Raw genomic sequence first — 13,499 nt, 5'->3', positions numbered from 1 at the left:
GGTGAGAGAGAAGATTTCCCCTACTTGACCGGAAGAGTAATGAGAGGCCGTCAATATGAGACAGTCCCCAAGTGAGAATTCAGAACTACCACAAACCCCTACGTAATTTGAATAAAAGAACATGCCTTGTATTTGTAAGGAATGGCTCTCTCCATGTGAGTGTCCATTGATTCTGGACCTTGACCATGTTGTGAAACTTGAAAAGGTTTCAGAACAGATTTACAGGGATGTTGCCAGGGTTGGAGGGTTTGAGCTACAGGGAGAGGCTGAACAGGCTGGGGCTATTTTCCCTGGAGCGTCGGAGGCTGAGGGGTGACCTTATAGAGGTTTATAAAATCATGAGGGGCATGGATAGGATAAATAGACAAGGCCTTTTTCCTGGGGTGGGGGAGTTCGGAACTAGAGGGCATAGGTTTAGGGTGAGAGGGGAAAGATTTACAGTAGCTCAGTGGTTAGCACTGCTGCCTTACAGCACCAGCCTCAGGGTAGCTGACTGTCTGGAGTTTGCACATTCTCCCCCCGTATCTGCGTGGGTTTCCACTGGGTGCTCCGGTTTCCTCCCACAGTCCAAAGATGTGCAGGTCAGTGCGGATTGGCCAGGCCAAATTGTCCAGAGTGTCCAGGGATGTGTGGGTTAGGTGCATTAGTGAGGAGAAATGTAAAGTAATAGGGAAGGGGAATAGGTCTGGGTGGGTTAATCTTCGGAGGGTTGGTGTGGACTTGTTGGGCTGAAGGGCCTGTTTCCACAATGTAGGGATTCTATGATGAAAATCCTATGATGTAAAGGGGCATCTTTTTCACACAGAGGATGGAGTGTGTATGGAATGAGCTGCCAGAGGAAGTGGTGGAGGCTGGTACAATTACAACATTTAAAAGGAATCTGGATGGGGATATGAATAGGAAGGGGTTAGAGGGATAGGGGCCAAATACTGGCAAATGGGACTAGATTAATTTAGGATATTGGGTCAGCATGGATGAGTTGGACTGAAGGGTCTGTTTCTGTGCTGTACATCTCTATGACTCTAAGTGTAAATGAGCTATCTCACAACTTTGACTGATTATTCTATCCTGGCTGCTGTCTGGCTAATAGCACAGTCAAGATTATTCAACGAGTGTTGTCCAAAACCTATCGTCTTGGCAACGCCTCACTCCCTTGCCCATGAGTCAGCACTCTTATATAAACTGCGGCCATTATTGGAAATTTGGCACTCTTGCTTTGGATCCAGATGCATGTCAGGTGATACTTATTTCTATCTTGCAAACTTCAAGCTCTGCATGACCGAGCCATTGCTGCATTGCCCTTTCAGAGAGCCTTCGCAGATTCGATGGGCCGAATGGTCTCTGTTTGAGCAGCACCATCCTATTAGTCAACCACCCGGCTCCTGCTCCCTGGTTCCAGTTCCAATTGCACGTTGGTGGCTATCAGTTACAATGAGAGGCCTCCTCTTTGCCTAATTCCCTCTCCTGTTTCTTGCTTCCCCCGTCCCCGTGACAGATATTTCCGGATCCCTTGGAAAGTGCCGATGAGTGTTGCCGGAGGATCAAAGGCCGCCTGCCCTCGATTACAGTGGAGCTGACCGACGCGGGTGAGGTGGAGAGTGGCGAGTTACGTTGGCCCCCTCCCGAGGAGCCCAGCCCCCGTGCTGACGCGGAGGATGGCTTTGAGGCCAGTGCTGAGCCAGACGCACCCGGAAAAATCCAGCCAGGGCCGAGTGAAGCTGCACCAGCCGGTGAGGATCGCTGCCATTTCCAATTGCGGAGGCTGCACCTCTCTCTCTCTTTGCCGTCTTTTACCAGTCCGGTGTTGGGTGGGCGCCAACGCAAACATTCATGGGGCATCACTCCATGGTGACGTCACCAGAATCACCAAACTGGGAATGTTCCGTTTCAATCAGAATAGGGTGGCACGGTGGCTCAGTGGTTAGCACTGCTCCCTCACAGCACCAGGGACCCAGGTTCAATCCCACCCTCTGGTGACTCTCTGTGTAGAGTTTGCACATTCTCCCCGTGTCTGTGTGGGTTTGCTCTGGGTGCTCCAGTTTCCTCCCACAATGTGCAGGTATGTGCAGGTTAGGGTGGATTGGCCATGCTAAATTGCCCCTTAGTGACCAGGGATGTGCAGGTTAGGGTGGATTGGCCATGGAAAATTACCCATAGGGTTCAGGGATGTACAGGTTAGGGTGGATTGGCCGTGCTAAATTGCCCCTTAGTGACCAGGGATGTGCAGGTTAGGGTGGATTGGCCGTGGAAAATTACCCATAGGGTTCAGGGATATACAGGTTAAGGTGGATTGGCCATGCGAAATTACCCCATAGTGCCCAGGGATGTGCAGGTTAGGGTGGATTGGCCATGGGAAATTACCCATAGTGCCCAGGGATGTGCAGGTTAGGGTGGATTGGCCGTGCTAAATTACCCCATAGTGCCCAGGGATGTGCAGGTTAGGGTGGATTGGCCATGGGAAATTACCCATAGTGCCCAGGGATGTGCAGGTTAGGGTGGATTGGCCGTGCTAAATTACCCCATAGTGCCCAGGGATGTGCAGGTTAGGGTGGATTGGCCGTGCTAAATTACCCCATAGTGCCCAAGGATGTGCAGGTTAGGGTGGATTGGCCGTGCTAAATTACCCCATAGTGCCCAGGGATGTGCAGGTTAGGGTGGATTGGCCGTGCTAAATTACCCCATAGTGCCCAGGGATGTGCAGGTTAGGGTGGATTGGCCGTGCTAAATTACCCCATAGTGCCCAAGGATGTGCAGGTTAGGGTGGATTGGCCGTGCTAAATTACCCCATAGTGCCCAGGGATGTGCAGGTTAGGGTGGATTGGCCGTGCTAAATTACCCCATAGTGCCCAGGGATATGAAGGTTAGTCGCATTGTTAAGGGGTAAATATAGGACAGAGAAATGGGTCTGGGTGGGTTACTCTTTGGAGGGTCAGTGTGGACTTGTTGGGGCGAAGGGTCTGTTTCCACACTGTAGGGATTCTAGGATTCCACTCTGTGAAACTCCCCCTCCCCCAACCCCCACTAACAATATCCTGGGGGTCACCATTGTCCATGACTAGACTCCCCACGTTGGCTGCGAGAGCAGGTCGGAGGCTGGGATCGCAGCACTGAGTAACTCAGAGGCTGGGGGGATGTTCGTCAATGATTGCACTTACGTTCAGCACCAGTTCCTCAGATACTGACGCAATCCCTGTTCAAATCCAACAAGGTCTGGCCAAGGGACGGACAAGTGGCAAGTAACATTCGTGCCACGCAAATGCCAGGCTATGACCATCACCAATAAGACGCAATCTAACCACCGCCCCTTGGTATTCAATGGTGTTACCATCACTGAATCCCCCACTGACAACATCTAGGGGGTTACCATTGACCAGAAACCTGCCACATAAACACAGTGGCTGCAAGAGCAGGCCAGAGGCTGGGAATCCTGCAGTGAGTAACTCCCCTCCTGACTCCCCAAAGCCTGATCACCATCTACAAGGCACAAGTCAGGGGTGTGAGGGAATACTCCCCACTTGCCCCTGGATGGGGGCAGCTCCAACAACACTCAAGAAGCTCGACACCATCCAGGACAAACCAGCCCCCCGCTTGATTGGCACCACATCCACAAACATCCCCTCCCTCCACCACCCGACGCTCAGTAACAGCAGTGTGTACCATCTACAAGACGCACTGCAACAACTCACCAAAGATCCTCAGAAACTACTGTCCACAGTGAGAGAACGGCAATGAGAAATTCCCTTTTCACTCTATCTGTGCTCACCACACCCTTCCCTAAGCCTCCCTCTCCCCCCACTGTCCCGTTTACTATCTAAGTTGTACCTTACCCATAATGCCACATGGGCAGGTCTGGAAGTCCTGCTGAAAGTTCTAGAAGATCCAAAATTCCAGTCCCACCCTTATCCCCCATTACCAACGGGTTTACCCCCACGGGAACCAAGGGAGCGACTTCACCCTGAGAAAGGAACAGGGTAACAGATACGTTTTTACTCTTTCTTGGCCAGGCCAGATGGTGTGCTCCATCCCTAATTGACCCCTGAACTGAGTGCCTTCCTTCGGCCATTTCAGATGGCAACCAACAGCCGATCACACTGCTGTGGGTCTGGAGTCACGTTTAGGCAAGACCAGGAGGTAGGAAGAGGAAAGGTCATGGAGGGGGTTACAGAGAAAGGGAGGGTTGATGGAGGGGGTTACAGAGATAGGGAGGGGTGATGGAGGGGGTTACAGAGATAGGGAGGGGTGAGGGAGGGGTTACAGAGGTAGGGAGGGGTGAGTGATGGGGGTTACAGAGATAGGGAGGGGTGAGGGAGGGGTTACAGAGATAGGGAGGGGTGAGGGAGGGGGGTTACAGAGATAGGGAGGGGTGAGGGAGTGGGTTACAGAGATAGGGAGGGGTGAGGGAGGGGGATTACAGAGATAGGGAGGGGTGAGGGAGGGGGATTACAGAGATAGGGAGGGGTGAGGGAGGGGGATTACAGAGATAGGGAGGGATGATGGAGTGGGTAACAGAGATAGGGAGGGGTGAGTGAGTGGATTACAGAGATAGGGAGGGGTGAGGTGAGGGAGGGATTACAGAGATAGTGAGGGGTGAGGGAGGGGGATTACGGAGATAGTGAGGGGTGAGGGAGGGATTACGGAGATAGTGAGGGGTGAGGTGAGGGAGGGATTACGGAGATAGTGAGGGGTGAGGTGAGGGAGGGATTACAGAGATAGGGAGGGGTGAGGTGAGGGAGGGATTACGGAGATAGTGATGGGTGAGGAGTTGGAGGGGTTTGAAGACACGGATGAATATTCCCAGAATCGAGGGGAGGCTGGGTCAGGGCCTGGTGTCGGCTCGTGGATGCAGTGTTCGATAGGATTCCCCCTCCCCCACCTCACCCTCTCCCCGGGACGTCCCTGTTTCTGAGTGAGCGGCATTGTCCACAACTCCCTCCTCATGTTGTGTTTCTTTCCCAGGAGAGGAAGAGGCGGAGCAGCAGGAGGCGGAGACGGAGAGAGGTGGGGGAGCCGAGGCCGTGAGCCTACCCCAGGCCGAGGAGGGGGGTGAGGGGGTTGGCGAAGTGAGGAACTGAGAATGGTGTCCCGTTCCTGAGGTTGGTGGTGAAGGAATCAGCTCCTGGACGGAGGGTGCAAAGCCCACCATCAACATTCCAAACCCCTCCCGCCCAATAAAAGATTCGGATGACCTTCCTGACCCCTGACCCCCTCCATCTTTACCTGTCAGCTTGGCTCTGGGACCTTCACTCATCACCTCAAACTCTAGGTTGTGACCGCCTTGGTGACACGGTGACTCAGTGGGTTAGCACTGCTGCCTCACGGCCCCAGGGACCCGGGTTCGATTCCACCCTCGGGCGCCTGTCTACATGGCGTTTGCATGTTCTCCCCATGTCCGCGTGGGTTTCCTCCCACAGCCCAAAGATGCGCAGGTTAGGGTGGATTGGCCGTGGGAAATTGCCTCATAGTGTCCCAGGGTGTGCAGGTTAGTCACGGGGAAATGCAGGGTTACAGGGTAGGGGGGGATCGGTCTGGATGCCCTTTGGAGGGTCGGTGTGGACTCAATGGGCTGAATGGCCTCTGCCTGCACTGTAGAATGGAATAGATTCTCTGGTATGATCCAGCATGGAGGGAGGACAAGGGACAGCAGATCCATTGATCCCCACCCCACTGCTATCCCCCTCTTTGGGGAGGCGGGGGGGCTCCAGAATCATGTGATCTAATCTCTAGCGATCTCTCAAAGTGTGGAAGCAGACCATTCAGTCCATGGTGCTGACGATAGCCCACTTGAATAGATCGGTTTCCCATTGGATTCAAATGAATGCAGGAGTCGGCCATTCTGCCCCTTCAGCATGCTGGGTCATTTGCTGATTGGACCACCGGCTTGACTCCACCTTTTAGTCTTTTCTCCCCCTTTGGATCTCTGCTCTTTCCCCAGAATCTGGACACTGTTCCCCCACTCACCACTGTAACGTCGGGCGTTGAATTTGCTTCCATCGACTTGGTAAGAACCCATCCTGGATTACAACAACTCCCCAAGGAACCTCCTTACCTCAGATCAGCTTTGTCTGTTTTGATTCTGAGGAACGCTCATCATTCAGAAATGTTTACTCTGTTTCTGTGTCCACGGACGCTAATGACAGTTTCCAGTTTTTATTCTCTTGCGTCTTAGGGAACTGCTCCTCCTCTGCTTTGTCAAAAAACCCTTCATGTTTCTAAACGCCTCGATCAAATCTTCTAAGAGGACATCAACTTGGTCCTGCTCCAGGTGACGCAATCAGAAATTGCTGGAAAGACTCAGCAGACCTGGCAGCATCTGTGGACAGAAAGCAGTGTTAATCTTTCAGGTCCAGTGACCCTTCCTCAGATCCATTCATTTCCAATACAAGACGCACTACAGAAACTCACCAAAGATCCTCAGGCAGCACCTTCCAAACCCACGACCACTTCCATCCAGAAGGACAAGGGGCAACAGATACTTGGGAACACCATTCCCCCTGCAGCCACTCACCTTCCTGAAATGGGAATATATCATTATTCCTTCAGTGTCACTGGGTCAGAATCCTGGAATTCCCCCCCTCAGGGCATTGTGGGTCAACCCACAGCACACGGACTGCAGCGGTTCAAGAAGACAACTCATTCCCACCTTCTCAAGGGGGCAACTAGGGACGGGGCAATAACTCTTGGCGAAGCCTTTATCTCAGGAGTGAATACGAAAGTATTAACAAAGGGTCTGATGCTGGTTAAAACCAAACTTCGGCTGTCATGCGATTTGTAAACTGAATGATTTGTGGTAGAATGGAGCAATTTCAGATGCTCCCTAACTCACATTCACACACACACAAGCACAGGTGGTCACACACACAGACACACCTTCATACGTACACACACACACACACTCACACATGCTCACACACACTGCTACACAAGCACACACACACACACAGACACACAGACACACACCTTCATACGTACACACACACACAGATGCACATGCACTCACAAACACACACACTCATAAACACACACATACTCACACACACATACCGATGCTCTCTCTATCACACACACACTCGCACAAACACACATATACAAACACATGCATGTTTGGTTTTAACCAGCATCAGACCTTTTGTTAATACTTTTGTATTCACACATACACACACACAGTCACACACACTCACAGATGTACACACTCACAGTGGCACACACAGATGTACACACACTCACTCACACATACACACACATACAGATGTACACACACACAGTCACTCACACATACACACTCACTCACACATACACACACACTCACAGATGTACACACTCACAGTCACACACACAGATGTACACACACACACACACACACAGTCACACACACTCACAGATGTATACACACACACATAAACACACTCACTCACACAAACACACACACTCACACACATACACGTACACAGTCACACACACTCACAGATGTACACACACACACATAAACACACACTCACACACACACACTCACTCACACATACACACACAGTCACACACACTCACAGATGTACACGCACACACATACACACACACAGAGTCACTGTGACGTTGCCCACTGGTGGCAGTGTTCAAGATCTGAATAGGATGCAGGTTAAGAGATCCTTGAACTTTTTTCTAATTGTAATGCAGTGTACCTCTTAAATCTTGAGTGTGTCTCAGTATAACCCATAATTATTCTGCTTGCGTGAAATAGAATTGCTACAGAGACCGGAAACTGTAGAGACGTGGTGCTTGTTAAAATCCCTGAATGTTAATCTCTTTCTGCATTAAAGGAATGACTTTGATTCTGTTAAAGTGCTGAATTGTTGCATCGTTCATTTCAAAGTTTGTTTTCTGATGGGAGAGGGGGTGGCACAGGTCAGAGGTTTCTGTTTGTCGGAGGGTCGGTGTGGACTCGATGGGCTGAATGGCCTGCTTCCACAGGCTGCATGGATTCGACGGCTTACAATCCCATTTCAACGGCGTTGTCACAAGATGTCTCGCTGTTGAAGAGCACGGAGGAATCACCTCATTGTTCAGGGGCACAGGGATCAGTCACAAAGGGCTCAGAATTGTCAGCTCAGCAACAGTTCACAAGTTCACACCCCATCCGACAATAAGACCAGAAGGTGTTGGAGCTGAAGTGGGCCGTTCAGTCCATCGGGTCTGCTATACCATTCAATGAGACAGTGGTTGAATCTGACCATCCCCAACCCCATCTTCCTGCCTTTTCCCACGATTCCCCTTCCTGACTAAAAATCTCTCTCTCTCTCAGCCTTGAATACCCCATCCTCGACAGCTCTCTGTGATAAAGAACTCCACAGATTCCCTCCCCTCAGAGAGAAGGTATTCCTCCCCATCTCTGTCTTCAATGGATGGCCCCTTACTCTGAGATGGTGCCCCTCTGGGCCTAGAGTCTCCCACACGAGGGGAAACACCCTCTCCACATCTCCCCCTGTCAAACCCCCTCAGAATCTTGTACACCTCAATAAGGTCACCTCTCATTCTCCTAAACCCCAATCAGGACAGGTCCAACCTACTCATCCCCTCCTCAGGAACAGTCCCCCCCCCCCCCCCCCCCCCCGCCTTCCCCAGGATCAGCTGAGTGAACCTTCTCTGGACTGCCTCCAGGATATCTATCCTTAAAGGCCCAAGATGATTCACTGTCTCCCAGCCGTGGTCTGACTTGTGCCTCGTAGAGCTTTAGTAAAGTCTTCCTATATTTATACTCCATTCTCTTTGAAATAAAGGCCAGCGCTCATTTTCCATCTACTTGCTGAGTCATAGAGATGTACAGCATGGAAACAGACCCTTCGGCCCAACTCATCCATGCCGATTTTATATCCCAACCCAATCTAGTCCCCTATCCCTCCAAACCCTTCCTATTCATATACCCATCCAAGTGCCTCTTAAATGTTGTAATTGTACCAGCCTCCACCACTTCCTCTGGCAGCTCATTCCACACATGTACCACCCTCTGTGTGAAAAAGTTGCCCCTTAGGTCTCTCTTAAATCTTTCCCCTCTCACCCTAAACCTATGCCCTCTAGTTCTGGACTCCCCGACCCCAGGGAAAAGACTTTGTCTATTTACCCTCTCCATGCCCCTCATGATTTTATAAACCTCTGTAAAGTCACCCCTCAGCCTCCGACGCTCCAGGGAAAACAGCCCCAGCCCGTTCAGCCTCTCCCTATCGCTCAGATCCTCCAACTCCTGACAACATCCTTTGCCAAACAATTATTTGAAATGAGAGGTGGGGGGAGAGGTTGGTGCTTCACTGCAATGCCCTCCACAGTTGAATATCCTCTGGATCTCCCAGTTGACGGATGACCATTTGGAGGGTATTGGGTCAGTGTGTGGCGGGGGAGAATGGCTGAAACACCTCAGACCCTGAGGGGAACTTGACCGGGTGGATGTGGAAAGGACGGCTCGTCTTGTAGAACAATCTAGCACTGGGGGTCATTCTTTAAAAACAAGGGGGCGCCCATTTAAAATGGGGATGAGGAAACAACTTACTCTGTCAGTGGAGTCTTTGGAAACTTCCTTCCCCAAAAGGAAGCAAAGTCTTTGAAGGTAGGTAGCAGTGGACAGATTGGTGTTGAGTCATTGTGGAGTGGGGGGAAAGGTTATTGGGACGTAAGCAGGGAGGTTGGAGAGGTGAAAGGGGCTATTATTGAATGACAGAGGGGTAGAGTGGCCTCTGAGAATCAGAGCCAGCAATTACAGCTACAGTCCACCAGGAGGAGTGCCTCCTCCACAATGACTTTTTTTAACTGATTTGTAAACTCATTTAGCATCGTAGGGTCAAACAGCACCTGTATATTGGGGAGGGGATGGTCTAGAGGTATTATCGCTGTACCATTAATCCAGGGAACCCGAGCTCAAATCCCACCACGGCAGATGGTGAAATCTGAATTTAATAAAATGTGTGGAGTTAAGGATCTAATGTTGACCAGGAATCAATTGTCACTAATGTCCTTTAGGGAAGGAGTCTGCCATCCTGACCTGGTCTGGGCCTACATGTGACTCCAGACCCACAGCAACGGGGCTGACTCTGCACTGACCTCTGGGCAATTAGGGAGGGCAAGAAACGCTGGGCAAAAGTGAGGGCTGGAGATCAGAGTCAAGGGTGTGGTGCTAGAAAAGCGCAGCAGGTCAGGCAACATCCGAGGAGCAGGCGAATCGACGTTTTGGGCAAAATCCCTTCGTCAGGAATAAACCCTAGTCTGAAAGGCACCCCCCTCAACCTGTGAATGAATAAAGATAAACTTCTTACAAAGTGGTAGGTTTGTGTTGCCTCCTTAGAGGAGTTTAAAGACTTCCTGCATTCCTCAGGGGAAGGAGGAAAATAGTCTATCTTTACGGTGTTAAAAATCACACAACACCAGGTTATAGTCCAACAGGTTTAGCTTTCAGAGCGCTGCTCCTCTGTTGGGTAGCTACCCGATGAAGGAGCGATGCTCCGAAAGCTAGTGCTTCCAAATAAACCTGTTGGACAATAACCTGGTGTCGTGTGATTTTTAACTTTATCCACCCCAGTCCAACACCAGTGTGTCCAAATCATGGCTTTGAACTGAGAGAGGGACCAGAAAAACCATCCGCACTCCGCCTGCCGAGTGAATATTCCTCCTGGACATTACTGTCCAACATCGGAAGGCAGTCCTCGCTCTCTCCTTGAGGTCGAAGGTCAATGAGGAGGCCATTCAGTCCCAGAATCACTGGGATGACCCCACCTCCTGAACAAAGAACAAAGAAAATTTACAGGCCGGGAACAGGCCCTTCAGCCCTCCGAGCCTGACCTATCCAAACCCACTGTCTAAACCTGTCGGTGAATTCCTAAGCATCTGTATCCCTCTGCTCCCCACCTACTCATATATTTGTCCAGACACATCTTCAATGAATCTACCGTGTCTGCCTCTGCTAGCAACGCGTTCCAGGCACCTACCACCCTCTGTGTGAAGTACTTGCCGCGTGTAACCCCCTTAAACTTTCCACCTCTCACCTCGAAAGTTATTGAATCCTTCACCCTGGGAAAAAGCTTATCTCTCTCCACCCTGTCCATACCCTTCATGATTTTGTAAACCTCAATCAGGTCCCCCCTCAATCTCCTTTTTTCTAATGAAAACAAACCTAACCCACTCAACCTCTCTTCTGGTTTGGAGGGATCGTCTTATGAGCAAACCTTAAGGCGATTGCGACTCTACCCCCTGGTCTTTAGAAGAATAAGGAGTGAACTCATTGAACCAAGTCGGGGCTCGACGGGGTCAATGCTGAGAGAACGCTCCCCCTCACGGGAGAGTGTAGACCAGAGGGCACAGCCTCCGAATAAAGGGCCACCCACTTAACGCTGGGATAAGGAAGAGTCCCTTCTCTCTGAGGCTTCGGAACTCCATGCCTCAGGGAGCCGAGGGTATTGGGTCAGAGTGTGGCAGGAGAGAATGGCTGAAACACCTCAGACCCTGAGGGGGACCTGACCGGGTGGACGTGGAAAGGACGGTTTGTCTTGTGGAACAATCTAGAACGGGGGGGTCACCCTCTAAGAATAAGGGGGCGCCCATTTAAAATGGGGATGGGGAAACAACTTACTCTGTCGGTGGAGTGTTTGGAAATTGGTTTCCTCAAAAGGAAGCAATGTCTCGGAATATTTTGAAGGTAGATGTGCTGAGTGAGGGGGGGAGGCGAAAGGTTATCGGGAGGTAGGAAGGAAGGTGGAGAGGTCAGAGAGGCCATTGTTGAACAACGGAGGGGTGGAGTGGCCTCCGAGAATCAGAGCCAGCAATTACAGCTACAGTCCACCAGGAGGCAGAGTCCTTGTATATACAGTATTTAGATTAGATTACTTACAGTGTGGAAACAGGCCCTTCGGCCCAACAAGTCCACACCGACCCTCTGAAGAGCAACCCACCCAGACTCATTCCCCGACATTTACCCCTTCACCTAACACTACGGTTAATTTAGCCTGGCCAATCCACCCTAACCTGCACATCTTTGGACTGTGGGAGGAAACCCACACAGACACAGGGAGAATGTGCAAACTCCAAACAGACAGTTGCCTGAGGCGGGAATTGAACCAGGGTCCCTGGGAGGCAGCGGTGCTAACCACTGAGCCACCATGCTGCCCATTTGAGAGAGATTCTTGATCAGTCAGGGAATCATGGGAAAGAGCCAGAAAAGTGGACACGAGGGCTGTCGGGTCAGCTGCGATCCTACTGAATGGCGGGGCAGGCTCAAGGGGCAGAATGGCCTCCTCCTATTCCTGTTTCTTATGAACTTACAGCCCCTTGAACTAGCTCTGCCAATTGAGACTGAACGTAGCTGATCTGTGCTTCAATTCCAGACACCGGAGGCCATTCGGCCCTTCGAGTCTCCTCCACCATCCGTCACCATCATCAATAAGCTAACCCGGCTTTCTCCCCCCAGCCTTTGACCTCATTCGCCTCAAGTGCTAACCTGGATTCGATTCCAGCCTCAGGCGACTGACTGTGTGGAGTTCGCACATTCTCCCCGTGTCTGTGTGGGTTTCTTCCGGGTACTCCGGTTTCCTCCCACAGTCCAAAGATGTGCAGGTTAGGGTGGATTGACCGTGCTAAATTGCCCATAGTGTTAGATGCATTAGTCAGAGGGAAATGGGTCTGGGTGGGTTACTCTTCGGAGGGTCGGTGTGGACTTGTTGGGCCGAAGGGCCTGTTTCCACACTGTAGGGAATCTAATCTGATCTAATGTTGTGTCTACTTCCTGTGGTACTGAATCCCACAGGCTCACTGCTCTCTGGGTGAAGAAATGTCTCCTCATCTCCTTCTTAAATGGTCCACCCCCAAATCCTCGGACAGTGACCTCCTGGTCCTGGACATACCCACCATCGGGACCGTCCTCCCTGCATCAACCCTGGCTAGTCTTTAAGTCTCTATGAGGTGTCCCCCTCATTCACCTGAACTCCAGTGAAAACATTCTTAACCGAGTCAACCTCTGCTCATACATCAGTCCCCCCATCCCAGGGATCAGCCTGGGAAACCTTCACTGCACTCCCTCGAGAGCGAGAGTGGGCTTTCCTCGGAAAAAGGGGACCAAGCGTGCACACAATATTCCAGGGGTGGCCTCACTAAGACCCTGCATAACTGCAGCAACTCACCGCTGCTCCTGTACTCGGAACCCCTCGCAATGAAGGCCAACGTAAGGGCTCTCTGAATGCCCTTAACCAGAAGGGAAGACAAAACAATATATTCAAATCCAAAACCTTCCACTCTAGCCAAAAAATATTTGATTGGAGGGGTTGGGTGGGGTGGGGAGAGAGGTGCCCAATCCTCACTTTGCGTGACAAACGCATTTCGGATATTGTCGAAAAGAGAGCCCTGCTTCTGAAAAGAAACTCTTCTCCAGATTCATCTGGACATGTGCAAGAATGCCAAATTTCAGACAGCCACAATACAGGAGGAAAGGATGCTGACAGGCCGACGAGTGGGCTCTGATTGGCTGAGACATTGCC

General features: G+C 51.2%; 1 protein-coding gene across 5 annotated transcripts in view; it reads left to right on the top strand.

The window, feature by feature from the left end:
* The window catches only part of LOC140454562 (protein LBH-like), a 32,299-nt gene extending 24,466 nt beyond the window's left edge, over positions 1 to 7,833 (top strand). For all 5 annotated transcript variants that reach the window (XM_072549401.1, XM_072549404.1, XM_072549403.1 and 2 more), the window contains 2 exons: positions 1,496 to 1,730; positions 4,957 to 7,833. In XM_072549401.1, the coding sequence (XP_072405502.1) occupies positions 1,496 to 1,730; positions 4,957 to 5,072 (351 nt within the window). In that variant the 3' untranslated portion in view covers positions 5,073 to 7,833. The remainder of the gene's footprint in view (positions 1 to 1,495; positions 1,731 to 4,956) is intronic.
* Positions 7,834 to 13,499: the final 5,666 nt, after the last annotated feature.

This window comes from Chiloscyllium punctatum, chromosome 29 (genome assembly GCF_047496795.1).
Source record: "Chiloscyllium punctatum isolate Juve2018m chromosome 29, sChiPun1.3, whole genome shotgun sequence".
Taxonomy (NCBI): Eukaryota; Metazoa; Chordata; class Chondrichthyes; order Orectolobiformes; family Hemiscylliidae; genus Chiloscyllium; species Chiloscyllium punctatum.
Note: the sequence above shows the minus strand (reverse complement) of the source record. Positions and strands in the feature narration are given on the sequence as shown.